Genomic DNA, 13,794 nt, shown 5'->3' with positions numbered 1-13,794 from the left:
ATCAGTGGTCTTGTATGTTTTCCATTTTTCTAATAATTGATCCCACAGTTGATTTCTTCACACCAAGCTGTTTACCTATTGCAGATTCAGACTTCCCAGCCTGGTGCAGGTCTATCATTTTGTTTCGGGTGTCCTTTGACAGCTCTCTAGTTTTGGCCATGGTGGAGTTTAGAGTGTGACTGTTTGAGGTTGTGGACAGGTGTCTTTTATACTGATAACGGGTTCAAACAGGTGCCATTAATGAAGGTAACGAGTGGAGGACAGAGGAGCCTCTTACAGAAGAAGTTACAGGTCTGTGAGAGCCAGAAATCTTGCTTGTTTGTAACTGACCAAATACTTATTTTCCACCATATTTTGCAAATAAATTCTTTAAAAATCAGACAATGTGATTTTCTGGATTTTTTTTTTCTCATTTTGTCTCATAGTTGAGGTATATCTATGATGAAAATTACCGGCCTCTCTCATCTTTTTGAGTGGGAGAACTTGCACTATTGGTGGCTGACTAAATACTTTTTTACCCCACTGTATCCCTGTAATTATTACACACTGTAGCTTTAAATCTACTTTGGCCCCAGCGCAGCAGTAACAAAGGGGTGAATTGAAGAAATAAAACCAAATAATTTCCAAAAATAGAAAGAGGAATGTTTTTTCTCTTTGCTTTTTTAGAGTAATGCAGATTTTATTGATCTGAGTGTAATTCATAATTCATAGTAGATCAGGAAGTGTTTGCTTTGGGATGGAAACCTTGGATGATAAAACTATTCCTTTATTGGGCATTTGAGGGGAGGTCTTTGCACCGATGCCCAGAAGGCGCTCGGTGTGAATGCAGCTTAAAGGGAGACGCTGGATTGGTGATGAAAAGTAGGAGGATGGAATCTGAGGCAGAGACCCTGAATTTGTACAGCTTCATAATTTCCCTCTGGGATTATTAAAGTATGTCTGATTCTGACGTCGTCACAACTACAAAGCAACGAAATGCCCTCTCTGCATTTACCCCATCCCCTTGGGTGGCAGTCTGTGGGGGTGGGGCACCTCTGGGATCCAAGCTCTATGCCCTAATCACTGGGCCACCGCTCCCCAAAGATTATTGCAGACTCCTCCATGATCAGAGGAGAACTAAAACCTGCATTCACATGAATTCTGTAGCAGAAACCAGTTAAAACCGTTTGGGGAAAAGAGGATAGAAAGAGAGCCGGGTGTTTTCAGTTTCACTACCTGGTGCGGACGTCCAGCTTACAGCGGTTGATGATACAAGACAGCTCAAACAGGATAGGGAACCAGCCCCGAACCCAGACCCGGTCCCCTGGTGCTACGTTCATGTCGTCGCTGGTGTACTCCCTCAGCGCCTGAAAGGAGGGTTACTCTGTCAGCCTAAATATGCCAGAGAGGCAGAGCGGCGAGGCTGAATGAGGCTACCTGCGGTCGCTCAGACACGTATCTGGCGCAGTGCCGGATGAGGCGGATGGCCTCCATGCTGGTGTCAGGAAAGGCGGCGTTGCACACGAACTCTGACAGACACTTAACGGCATCCTGGAAGGAATCTATGGCAGCCGCAAAATGCTCCTGGAACGTGTTCACTGGGGAGAGAGAGAACAGCTTACATCTGATCACTGATAACAGCTGACACATGCTGATGTTTATCTATTCATAGAAATGGCCAATGAAATGGAAATCAGAATATTTGTCTGATCAGATTCTCTTTCATTAGTGGACAAAATGCCTTGTTTTAAATCCCCTTCCCTCCCAGCACTCTGCCCACTAAAACCTTCATGGAACAAACATGCTTCAACTGATTCAGTCCAGATCAGCTGGACTTCTAGTCTAGATGTGGATCAATAAAGTCTGAGGTTCATCCAGAGCTTCTAATGGGCTTTCATGGCGTTTGCAGTGTTTTATTTGGCGAGGATAAATATTTTTTTCTGTGTTTAATCATCTATAAATCAGACATGCTGACATTTAAAATAGTGGCTCCACCTGAAACATATTCCTTAATGCCTTTCCATCATACAAACACAAACAATCGTATTATCAATTTATAGTTTGGAAGCTGAACTTGCTTTAATTCACAGATGTAATTTCAAGTGGAATTTCCTCCTAAGACCCTCTGGGCTTAAGGGGTCTAACGCCCCCTGCTGTCGGGTTCCCTCCTCCTCCTCCATCAGCCGTACTTACTGACGATGTGCCCCGTAGTCTGGAAAGCCAGCTCCACGATGGTCTCGTCCCGATCGGAGGCGGCCTGGTGGAACACAGAGAAGATGTTCTTCCAACCGGAGCGGATGTTGGCAGCCTGGGAGTTCACCATCTGGGCCACACAGCGGATCACCATGTCTTTGATAGTGGGAGACCTGCCAGACGGAGAAGCCGGATATGATCAGGATGTCTGTCCTGGTCGGTTCTGGTCTGGGGATGGGTTCTATCAGGGAGCTCCACCTGTTCTTTTTCATGATGTGCTCAAAGGGCCTGAGGAAGTCCTTCTGGAAGCGGAAGTTAGCCAGCTCTCCTTTCTCCAAGAACTTCATGGAGAGCTGCCTCAGTGAATCCACGGCAAAGATGGCGACGTCCTCGTTGGGGTTACAGCCCACCTGGAACATAAACACAGGAGCCGTTAGCTTTCAGACCGTCCTGGTTCACTTTAACATCCCACTGTGGGACAGTGAAGGGATTTGTTATTCTATTCTACTTAATTCCTCATCAAAATGAATAATTTCTTATTTTTCATTGAAAATAGGTCGTCTCCTTTCCTTCACCCTACATCGGCGGTTTTCAAAGTGTGAGGCGCACCTCCCCTAGGGGGCGTCGGAGCACTTTAGGGGAGGCGCGGTGCCAGGGAAAAAATAAACCGGAAAATAATTTTTAGTAAAGAAAAAGGCAGGGGAGACGAGCTCTGGCGTAAGTAGGAAAAATAGTTTGAGAAAACAGTTGAAAAGTGAGTTTGGCGTTGTTCTTATCATTAGAAAAATGAAAAAAGGGCGTATTTGCCATACAAAGGCCCCGATAAAATAATTAAAATAGGAGGAAATGTTTTAAAATGTTCATGTGTTAAACTGCATTCAGATGATTTTAAAAGATGAGATGGGGGGGGGGGGGGGGGGGGTGGTAGCAGGCATAGTGCTCCCTGGAGGGGGGGGGGGGCTCACCCTTTCATACTTTGAAAACCCCTGCCCTACATCAAAGCCACATCGAACATGATTGTCTGATTTGTAGTAACATCTTACCATAAATGCATTATTTCTATCCCTTATCCCTGCAGGGGTCATGGGGGGGTGGGGGGTGCTCTCCAAAATGTCCACAGCTATATATTGGTTATTTATTCTTCAGGTGAACAGTATTTATGTTTGTAAAACACTGTACAGTACAGAATTTTATTTGCTACTTCATTCTATTTTTAATAAGCTTTTTCAAGGTCCACATTTGTGTGACTACTTTTGCTGTTTTAACTCCACGATACCCAATAAAGGGATTTTCTATTCTATTCTATTTCAGCTCATTTTGCAGAGTAGTTTGGTTATTTGGGATAAAAGCTGTTTCATAGCCTGGCCTCGGGGCCCCGGGGCCCCTTGTCTCCAGTGCTGCCATGAAGCTCTGGTCGAGTTAAACAGATCTTTAAAAAAACCTGAAATCACCACAAACTGAATTCAACATTTATCAGCAGCCTTTCATTCTGTGTGGAAACGAGCAGCAGAACTAAATTCAACGTATGAAATCATGAAGCCTTTTAATCCACAGCAGCTCAGAGGAACAGAAACCAGTAAGAGTGAAGAGCTGATGGTCTGGATCTCGGTGCAGCTGAGGGGACAGCATCTGGATCAGGAGTCTGAGACCAGCTCAGGGAGCCTCTGGTCAGACATGCTGGGGTCAGAGGCAGGCCGCCTGTGATGATAGGTGAGCTGAAGCCCCGGAGGACCGACGGCCCCACTAACCTTGTTGAAGTGATCTCCTATAACCTGCCAAATCCGAGACCACTGCAGCCTGATGCGGTTCATGTTGTAGTAGGAGATCTCCACAATCTTCTGCAGGCTGAACATCCGGGGCTGATGGGCGGACGCCAGCTCGTCCATGGACACGGCACACAGCCAGCGGACAAAGTCCACTGCACAGGCAACACACGGCGTTTGGAGTCATTATTAACGTTCAGACATGAACCCCCCCCCAGGAGAAAATCCACTCACCGATGGCATTTCCATCCAGACGGGTGGAGCCGGTGAAAATCCTGCAGGCAGAGAAGCAGCTTTAGAAGAGAGCCAAAGGACAGCAGAAGGCTAGAGTTCAGAGGTCGCCCCACCTGTCCACGGCCACCACCACGCTCTGGGAGCTGGTCTCTCCTACGGACTCCTGGATGTGGGCCATCTGTCTCTTATCCTGACTCCCCACCAGGTTTCCTGCGTCAGAAACAGAATGAAAGCTGCTTCTAGCTGTAAAGCAGTGAAGACATATTTGGTGGGAGACCCACCCAAGCCCAGGGGCATGAACTCCTCGGTTCCTGCAGGCAGGCCCCTGATGCTCCCCTCTCGCTCTCGAACCACGCCTGAGATGTAGCGCGTCTTCACCCCCGTGCCGATCAGCTGGGCCAGCTCCAGCTGACTGATGCACCTCAGGATCTACAGCAGACACAGCTCTGAGCGGGACAGAACCTTCAAACAGAACGTCCCCATCGCTGGGCGGACGGCGTACCTCGTGCCAGGAGTTGCCCAGGTAGTTCCCATCGGTGTGAGCCACGGTGATCAGCGTTTTTATGGTGTCGATGTTCTTCTGCTTCATCTCGGTGATGCTGGAACTGGCCGTCAGCAGCGTGAATCTGGCCAGGGCCTGAATGTACGCATCTCTTTCCAGCTAAGGGCGACAACATCAGGTCACTTCCTGGTTCTAATTCACTGCTGCGGCATTAGAGAGAGAGCGCACCTGCATGCTGAAGATGGAGGCGATCCTGATGGCACATCGGATGCCCTCCAGGCACAGGGACGCCACCTCAGGGTCGTCGCAGTCCTGCAGGCCCACGCTAAAGGCTGCCAGCAGCGGGGTCCATGCCAGCTGCGGGACACAGAGGACAGCAGATGATCGTTTCCTCGTCCCCCATCATCAGCATCATCGTCAGCCGCCCATGCAGGGCCGGGAAGCCGTTACCTTAAACATGGGCCTGACGTGCTCCAGGTGTTTGGCGCTGAAGAAGGGAGCCTGTGCGTGGCTGACGGCCTCCATCAGAGCCTTGGCGGTCTTGGCCATTTGCTCCATCTCCATGTTGTAGAGCAGGCGGCGCTGCTTCTCGCTGGCCACGCCTGGAGGAAGAGCAACAACAGTTTCTGGTGTTTCTGAGGCTGAGAGAGAACCATCGAACCCGGTCGGCCCAGAACTCACTCTGCTTGGTGGACTTTGGAGCGATGGAAAACTCTCTGCTCTCCTTCATGGCGATCTTCTTGCCGGCGATCTCGTCGTAGATGGAGGACAGGTACTCCTCTGGGAGGTCCTTGCTGTCGTTGATGCCTCGGTTCATCTTGATGTACTGATCCTTGGTCATTTTGTTCTTCACCTGGAGAGAACCACAGCGCTGAACGCCACGCCTTCAGACCGGGTCGGTATCATCGTTAGGTACCGGGTTCAACCGCAGTAATGACCGGGTCAGTACCATCGTTAGGTATCAGGTTCAACCGCAATAATGACCGGGTCAGTACCATCGTTACACCATCGTTAGGTACCGGGTTCAACCGCAGTAATGACCGGGTCAGTACAACCGTTAGGTACCAGGTTCAACCGCAGTAATGACCGGGTCGGTACAACCTTTAGGTACCAAGTTCAACCGCAGTAATGACCGGGTCGGTACAACCTTTAGGTACCAAGTTCAACCGCAGTAATGACCGGGTCAGTACAACCGTTAGGTACCAAGTTCAACCGCAGTAATGACCGGGTCGGTATCATCGTTAGGTACCGGGTTCAACCGCAGTAATGACCGGGTCAGTATCATCGTTAGGTACCGGGTTCAACCGCAGTAATGACCGGGTCGGTATCATCGTTAGGTACCGGGTTCAACCGCAGTAATGACCGGGTCAGTACAACCGTTAGGTACCAAGTTCAACCGCAGTAATGACCGGGTCAGTACAACCGTTAGGTACCAAGTTCAACCGCAGTAATGACCGGGTCAGTACAACCGTTAGGTACCAAGTTCAACCACAGTAATGACCGGGTCGGTACAACCTTTAGGTACCAAGTTCAACCGCAGTAATGACCGGGTCGGTATCATCGTTAGGTATCAGGTTCAACCGCAGTAATGACCGGGTCGGTATCATCGTTAGGTACCAAGTTCAACCGCAGTAATGACCGGGTCGGTATCATCGTTGGGTACCAAGTTCAACCGCAGTAATGACCGGGTCGGTACAACCTTTAGGTACCAAGTTCAACCGCAGTAATGACCGGGTCGGTATCATCGTTAGGTACCAAGTTCAACCGCAGTAATGACCGGGTCGGTATCATCGTTGGGTACCAAGTTCAACCGCAGTAATGACCGGGTCGGTACAACCTTTAGGTACCAAGTTCAACCGCAGTAATGACCGGGTCGGTATCATCGTTAGGTATCAGGTTCAACCGCAGTAATGATCGGGTCGGTACCATTGTTAGGTACCAAGTTCAACCGCAGTAATGACCGGGTCGGTATCATCGTTAGGTACCAAGTTCAACCGCAGTAATGACCGGGTCGGTATCATCGTTGGGTACCAAGTTCAACCGCAGTAATGACCGGGTCGGTATCATCGTTGGGTACCAAGTTCAACCGCAGTAATGACCGGGTCGGTATCATCGTTAGGTATCAGGTTCAACCGCAGTAATGATCGGGTCGGTACCATCGTTAGGTACCGGGTTCAACCGCAGTATAGATACAGATAGTTAAAAGATGGCGGCGCGCATGGACGCAGCGGCTTACGGCTCTCCATTCCAGTGCTACCGAAAGTACACTTTTCAGTCGCTCTTGGACATTGGATATCAATCACAGATATCTATTTCGAGTGACTTTCTTCGTAAGCACAACATTCCGGACGAGATAGCGAGACCACCCGGGTCTCCGTGGATTGTTGTCGGGTCCTGGAGAAGACGCAGGCGGAGGAGAGAGAGGAAGCAGAAGCGGGGCTGCCGGTCTGGCCTATTGCTAAGGCTACGTAAACAACCACACAAGCCGCCTCTCCCGAGCCTGTTTCTCTCCAACGCCAGATCCCTGCTGCATAAAATGGACGACCTGGATTTACACCTCACTGGAAATCGCTACGTCCGGGACTGCTGTGTGTTTATCATTACCGAAACTTGGCTTAACCCGGACATTCCCGATGCTAGCATGCAGCTAGCCAGCCGCACTCTGCTACGCGCGGACAGAACAATGGACTCCGGTAAGAGCAGAGGAGGGGGGCTTTGTATGTATGTGCATGACAACTGGTGCAACAACGGAACCATCATAGACAGCCACTGTTGTCCGGACCTCGAGTACATGATTGTTAGGTGCCGGCCTTTTTTCCTCCCGAGAGAGCTGACCGTAGTTATCGTCACGGCTGTTTACATCCCACCCGACGCCGATGTAAGCGCGGCACTCTCTCTCCTGCTGAACGCGGTGAGCGAACAACAACGAGCTCACCCCGACGGCTTTCACATCATAGCGGGGGATTTCAATAAGGCCAACCTAAAGTCTGTACTACCAAATTTCCATCAGCACGTGAAATGTGCCACGCGAGGCGAGAACACCTTGGACCACGTCTACACCAGCATCAGGCATGCTTACAGAGCCGTCCCCCTCCCCCATCTGGGAAAATCGGACCATCTGTCCCTACTGCTCTTTCCGGCCTACACCCCCCTCAGACGCAGAATCAGGCCCACCGTAAGGACCATCACCACCTGGCCTGAAGATGCACTTCACAAACTCAAAGACTGTTTTCAACGGACAAACTGGGACCTGTTCGAACACCAGGAGCTGGGAGCACACACAGACACAGTACTGGACTACATCCACTTCTGCACCAGTAATGTGACTGTGACCAAAACTATCCGGGTCTTCCCCAACCAGAAGCCCTGGATGACCAGTCAGGTCCGCTCCCTTCTTAGAGCCCGTGACGCCGCCTTCAGGTCAGGAGACAGAGCTCTGTATAGTGCTGCCAGAGCTGAGCTGAAGAGAGGGGTCAAAGAGGCTAAAGCAGACCACAGACAACGGCTGGAGTCCCAACTGTCCAGTAACAATACCCGTAAGGTGTGGCAGGGCATCCAGGAGATCACCAACTTCAGGGGCAGCGTCGTTCAAACTGAACAACAGGGCGCACAGCTGTCAGAGGAGCTAAACAGCTTCTTTGCTCGGTTTGGAGAATCCCAGCGGCCCTCCCCTGTCCCTGCCCTGTCCCCTCCCCCACCCAGCGCTGACACCCCCCCACTCACTGTCCAGGAGCACAACGTCAGGAAGGTGCTACTGGCAGTGAACCCCAGGAAGGCCGCAGGCCCAGACGGAGTCCCTGGCAAGGTGCTAAAGGCATGCGCGGGCGAGCTCGCCCCCACCTTCACCAGGCTCTTCAACCTGTCCTTGGCCCAAGCCACCGTTCCGTCCCGCCTGAAAACCTCCACCATCATCCCAGTGCCGAAGAAGTCTGCCATCACCAGCCTGAATGATTACCGCCCAGTGGCCCTCACTCCGGTAATCATGAAGTGCTTTGAGAAGCTGGTTCTTCAGCACATCAAGGACTGTCTCCCCCCACACCTGGATCCCCAACAGTTTGCATACCGGGCCAACCGATCCACAGAGGACGCCGTTGCCGTGGCTCTCCACTCTGCTGTGAACCACCTGGAGCAGCAGCAGAGCTACGTCCGGATGCTCTTTGTGGATTACAGCTCGGCCTTTAACACCATCCTCCCGGACAGACTCATCATCAAACTGGGCTCCCTTGGACTCCCCCCTCTCACGTGTGCCTGGATTAACAACTTCCTGACCGACCGACCCCAGGCTGTGAGAGTTGGCCCCCACCTCTCCTCCACCCGCACGCTGAGCATCGGCTCCCCACAGGGCTGTGTGCTGAGCCCCCTCCTCTTCTGCCTCTACACCCACGATTGCAGACCGATCCACAACCACAACCAGATCATCAAGTACGCCGACGATACCGCTGTGGTCGGTCTCATCTCCAGGGGCGACGAGGCCGCCTACAGAGAGGAGGTCCTGAAGCTGGCTGATTGGTGCTCAGAGAACAATCTGACTCTGAACACCAAGAAAACCAACGAGCTCATCATAGACTTCAGGAGGCACAGCCCTGAGCCAGCTCCCCTCTTCATCAACGGCGAGCAGGTGGAGAGGGTTCACAGCGTCAAATACCTCGGCGTCCACATCTCTGACCGCATCACCTGGTCAGAGAACATCACCACCATCATCAAGAAGGCCCGGCAAAGGTTACACTTCCTGAGAATCCTCAGAAGGTATAACCTCAACTCCGATCTGCTGCTGGCCTTCTACCGCTCCTCCATCGAGAGCTTGCTGACCTACTGCATCATAGTATGGTTCGGCAGCTCCACCGCTGCCGACAGGGAGAGGCTGCAGAGGGTGATAAAGGCGGCGCAGAGGATTATCGGTCGCCCTCTCCCCTCCCTGGCAGACATTTACTCCACCCGGGGACTCAGCAGACCCAGGGCCATCTCCAAGGACAGCTCCCACCCTGGCTCCACCCTGTTTGACCTGTTGCCCTCTGGAAGGCGCTACAGGCAAATGAGGATCAGGACAAACAGACTCAAGAACAGTTTCTTCCCCCGAGCCATTGCCGCCCTCAACTCCGACCTGCACTGACGGACACTTTTCACCTGGTTTGCATTATTCCCCAAGCCATTGCCCCCCCTCAACTCCGACCTGCACTGTCGGTCACTTTACACCTGTTTTGCACTACCCCCCCCCCCCACAATCTGTGCCAGTACTGTTTTACATTTCCTTTTCACTGTTTACATTTCCTTTTCACTGTTTACATTTCCTTTTAATATATTTATATATATTTTTTGTAACTGTTTACATTTCCTTTCCTTTTAATATATCTATATATTTTTTATATATTTTTATTTTATTTTTATTTCACGGTAGCTGTTATGGAAGTCCCAAATCTCATTGTATTTGTCACAGAATATAATGACAATAAAGGCTTTTTGACTTTTGACTTTGACTTTGACAGTAATGACCGGGTCGGTACCATCGTTAGGTACCGGGTTCAACCGCAGTAATGACCGGGTCGGTACCACCGTTAGGCACCGGGTTCAACCGCAGTGATGACCGGGTCGGTACCATCGTTAGGTACCGGGTTCAACCGCAGTAATGACCGGGTCGGTATCATCGTTAGGTACCGGGCCTGAAAACACGAGGATCTGGTTCTTCAGGAAGGAATCTTCTAAGGAGGTTAATTAGTGGGCGAACTGCTGGGGGAAACATCAGAACCACAGCTATACTGGCACAAAATAACACGACGGATTCATCCCCATTAAGACCCTCCTGGACTTCAGGAAGAGGAGCAGGTCCTACCTGAGGACTGTGCAGGTCAGTGGTCAGCATGATGATGGAATATGCCAGAACATAAGCAGTGTCTGCGCTGGCAAACAGGGTTTGCCTGGAAAGAACAAACATGGTTCATGGTTGGAGCATCAAGTCCCACCGTCCCCTCCCCCCAGACTTCACCAGTTCTCCTACCCTTGGTTACATTCCAGGTAGCGTGCAGCAAACTTCTCCATGAGCCTGTCGATCTTCTGGGCCTCCCCCGGCAGCCTGAAGCCTTCCAGGAAAATCCTCAGAGCGGAAACAAAGTCCCGCCCACAGAAGTCCAGCTGGTCCACGTAGCAGTACATCACCTCTTTGTTGAACTTGGTGTTCTCCCCCAGGAACTCGCCCACCTGCGTCTGTCAGGAGCACAGCGAGCCGTCAGCAGACCGACAGACACCCTTCAGGGCACGGTTCAGGTTGACGGAGCACTCACTGTGTCCAGTCGGTCCTCCTGGTGCAGGAACTGGGCGATGTCCTCCGCCGAGGATCCCAGCATGCCCTGGTCCTGCAGGTACTGGATCCCACGCTTGGGCTTCTTGTTGAACCTGCAGAGAAAATGATTGGATCCTCCTGTCCAGATGCATCACGTCTACAAAACTGTTCTGCATTTTTCTGAGTTTCAACCACAAACAACAATGTGACAGAGCAGCAGGGAGACGTTGATCAATTAGTCAGAACTAGTTGATACACTCAGCTGTAAAGGTTAACTTGAGGGTTTAACTGTTGTTCCATTACTGTTGCAAAGATCACATTTTGTAAATGGAACACTGGTTCCAGTAATGATTCTGCTGAGCAGTGTGATGAACCTCAGCGTCTGTCGTTGTTTCCTGCGTCTGGAAGCCCTGATTGGACGATCGCTTGTCGTACCCTTTTCCCAAAAGTCAAGTAAATTCACCAAAGGCTGCTTCCTTCGTCTGACTCTCTGCAAACTTCCTGAATGCTATGGGCGCCACTATGTAGATCGCCACTAGGAGGCGAGGAACCGTGCTAGCATGGCGTGTAAACGGTGGTAAGGAACTGAGCTCGGGACGGATTTTTCAGAGGGTAATGGAAATGGGGCAATGGCAGATAAACTCAGAGAAGCTCTGCTTTGAAAAATCAAATGTTTGATGAAACGTATTAAACTATGGAATGATACAGGAACTGGTTGAACTGGTCAGAGTGTTGCTCAGTAGCAGAGGGAGTGTGCTCACAGTTCGATGCCGTGCTCGATGATGTCCTTCTGCTGCTTGATCACCTCATACTGCTCTGGGTGGTCGGCCTGAGACGCCGCCATGCTGGAGTAGTTGGAGTCCAGCGAGCTGATGCTGTCTCGCCGTCCCGTCGTCTGCTCTGGGAGCTTCAGCTCTCCTCCCTCAGAGTCTGGTTGATGCTCCTGACCTGAAGACAAACACCCGACATAACTGGCGCGTTCCTCGCCCCCAGTATGCTGTCCTGGGATTTAAGGAGGACTCACCCAGGTTGGCCTGAAGGTTCGGATTCACGTACATGTCTTTGCTCCACTCCACCATACATTTGAGAATGGACACCAGACACTCCAGCCCCTTCTTACGTAGGCTCAGCTCCTGCAGGAAAACCAGAGATCCGGGTCACTCCCGCCTCTGGATGAGGACATCCGGTCCCAGGGAAAGAGGACAAGTACCTGCAGAGGAGTCATCCCCAGCTCCTGGCCGCTGCGGCCCTGAGCGATCTTAGACAGGTCGTTGACCAGACGCTCAAAGATGTTGGCGGCGTTCAGGTCGCAGTCATAGTTCACATATATGTCCACCACACACTGGGCATCTGAGGAGCAACGCAGAGGAGGACATGGTGACCCAATGGAACCAGGGCAGCAAACCTCCAGCTCCTTCTGGAGACAGATCTACTGACCCCCATCTCCCCAAAACCACCACACCCACCCCAACGGACCAGAACCTAACCTATCGACGCTGCTAACATCACCGACGACACTGCTAACATCAGCGACGACGCTGCTAACGTCACCGACGACGCTGCTAACGTCACCGACGACGCTGCTAACGTCAAAGACGACGCTGCTAACATCACCGACGACGCTGCTAACATCACCGACGACGCTGCTAACATCACAAATGACGCTGCTAACGTCAAAGACGACGCTGCTAACGTCAAAGACGACGCTGCTAACGTCAAAGACGACGCTGCTAACGTCACCGACGACGCTGCTAACGTCACCGACGACGCTGCTAACGTCAAAGACGACGCTGCTAACGTCAAAGACGACGCTGCTAACATCACCGACGACGCTGCTACCGTCACCAACGACGCTGCTAACGTCCCCGACGATGCTGCTAACATCCCCGACGACGCTAACGTCACCAACGACGCCGCTTACGTCACCAACGATGCCGCTTACGTCACCAACGATGCCGCTTACGTCACCAACGATGCCGCTTACGTCACCAACGATGCCGCTTACGTCACAACGCCAACATTACTAACAGCATTGCTAAGGTCGCTATTGACAAAGCTAAAATTACTATGGATTCTGCTAACGGCTCTAACAATGCTGCTGCCATTACCAACGACGTTGTTAACGCCACCAAAGACGCTGCCAACGTCGCCATCAATGCTTTTAACGTTGCTATAAATGCTGCTAATGTTGCTACAGACGCTACTAACCTCACTGCTAATGTTAGCAGGGTCGTTAGTGGTGTTAATAGCTAACTTCGGTCTCAAGGAAATTCTGCTTCCCTCTTACCAAACTGAAGCAGAGGAGCTGATGTGTTCATCCTAATCAGGAGGTGTTTGGTCAAGTTTTTACCTGCACAGATGCGGGTCAGGGTCTGAATAACCATCCACTTGTGCTCGAAGGAGCTGGTTGATGTCTCCAAGATGGTGAGAAAGATCTCCCGAAAAAAAACCTAAAATGGAAAAAGTAAAGAGTCAGCATGGACCACCAGGACCGAGCAGCATGGCTGCCAAACGAGGAGAGATGAGAAGGTCTTTGTACCTCAATCTGCATCTTCAGGTGGACCTTGAAGTGGGATAGCAGAGTTAGGAAGATAGCTAGCGAGAGCTCGAACACCTCAGGCACGGAGGAGACGCCGTTTTTAGACAAAGCCACACACAGGTACTGCTTGATGGCGTTTACAAACATCTCATGGGTACGAAAGACCGGGCCAGCCCCCTGCAGCACGGAGAGCAGCAGCTGCAGGGAGACGATTTTAGAGCGCAGCTCATGGGATCTGCAGACAAAAACACATTTTGCTTCAGCTAAAGAACCACACAGCAGGCTGACGGTACGGATCAGGAAATCTGTG

The 13,794-nt window shown here is 51.3% G+C and overlaps 1 protein-coding gene across 1 annotated transcript in view; it reads right to left on the bottom strand.

Annotated features, from left to right (window-relative positions):
• arfgef2 (ADP-ribosylation factor guanine nucleotide-exchange factor 2 (brefeldin A-inhibited)) overlaps positions 1-13,794 on the bottom strand; it is a 56,363-nt gene that overhangs the window by 17,875 nt on the left and 24,694 nt on the right. Inside the window, exons 10-29 of the mRNA XM_038275328.1 lie at positions 13,485-13,719; positions 13,296-13,395; positions 12,156-12,295; positions 11,970-12,078; positions 11,707-11,893; positions 10,947-11,058; positions 10,664-10,869; positions 10,499-10,583; positions 5,353-5,524; positions 5,122-5,273; positions 4,900-5,028; positions 4,672-4,830; positions 4,451-4,598; positions 4,283-4,379; positions 4,170-4,210; positions 3,921-4,090; positions 2,431-2,582; positions 2,173-2,345; positions 1,417-1,577; positions 1,216-1,346 (exon numbers count right to left, since the gene is read on the bottom strand). Coding sequence (XP_038131256.1) covers positions 1,216-1,346; positions 1,417-1,577; positions 2,173-2,345; positions 2,431-2,582; positions 3,921-4,090; positions 4,170-4,210; positions 4,283-4,379; positions 4,451-4,598; positions 4,672-4,830; positions 4,900-5,028; positions 5,122-5,273; positions 5,353-5,524; positions 10,499-10,583; positions 10,664-10,869; positions 10,947-11,058; positions 11,707-11,893; positions 11,970-12,078; positions 12,156-12,295; positions 13,296-13,395; positions 13,485-13,719 — 2,859 coding nt within the window. The remainder of the gene's footprint in view (positions 1-1,215; positions 1,347-1,416; positions 1,578-2,172; positions 2,346-2,430; positions 2,583-3,920; positions 4,091-4,169; positions 4,211-4,282; positions 4,380-4,450; positions 4,599-4,671; positions 4,831-4,899; positions 5,029-5,121; positions 5,274-5,352; positions 5,525-10,498; positions 10,584-10,663; positions 10,870-10,946; positions 11,059-11,706; positions 11,894-11,969; positions 12,079-12,155; positions 12,296-13,295; positions 13,396-13,484; positions 13,720-13,794) is intronic.

This window comes from Cyprinodon tularosa, unplaced genomic scaffold (assembly GCF_016077235.1).
Source record: "Cyprinodon tularosa strain WSP-4 unplaced genomic scaffold, ASM1607723v1 ctg953, whole genome shotgun sequence".
Taxonomy (NCBI): Eukaryota; Metazoa; Chordata; class Actinopteri; order Cyprinodontiformes; family Cyprinodontidae; genus Cyprinodon; species Cyprinodon tularosa.
Note: the sequence above shows the minus strand (reverse complement) of the source record. Positions and strands in the feature narration are given on the sequence as shown.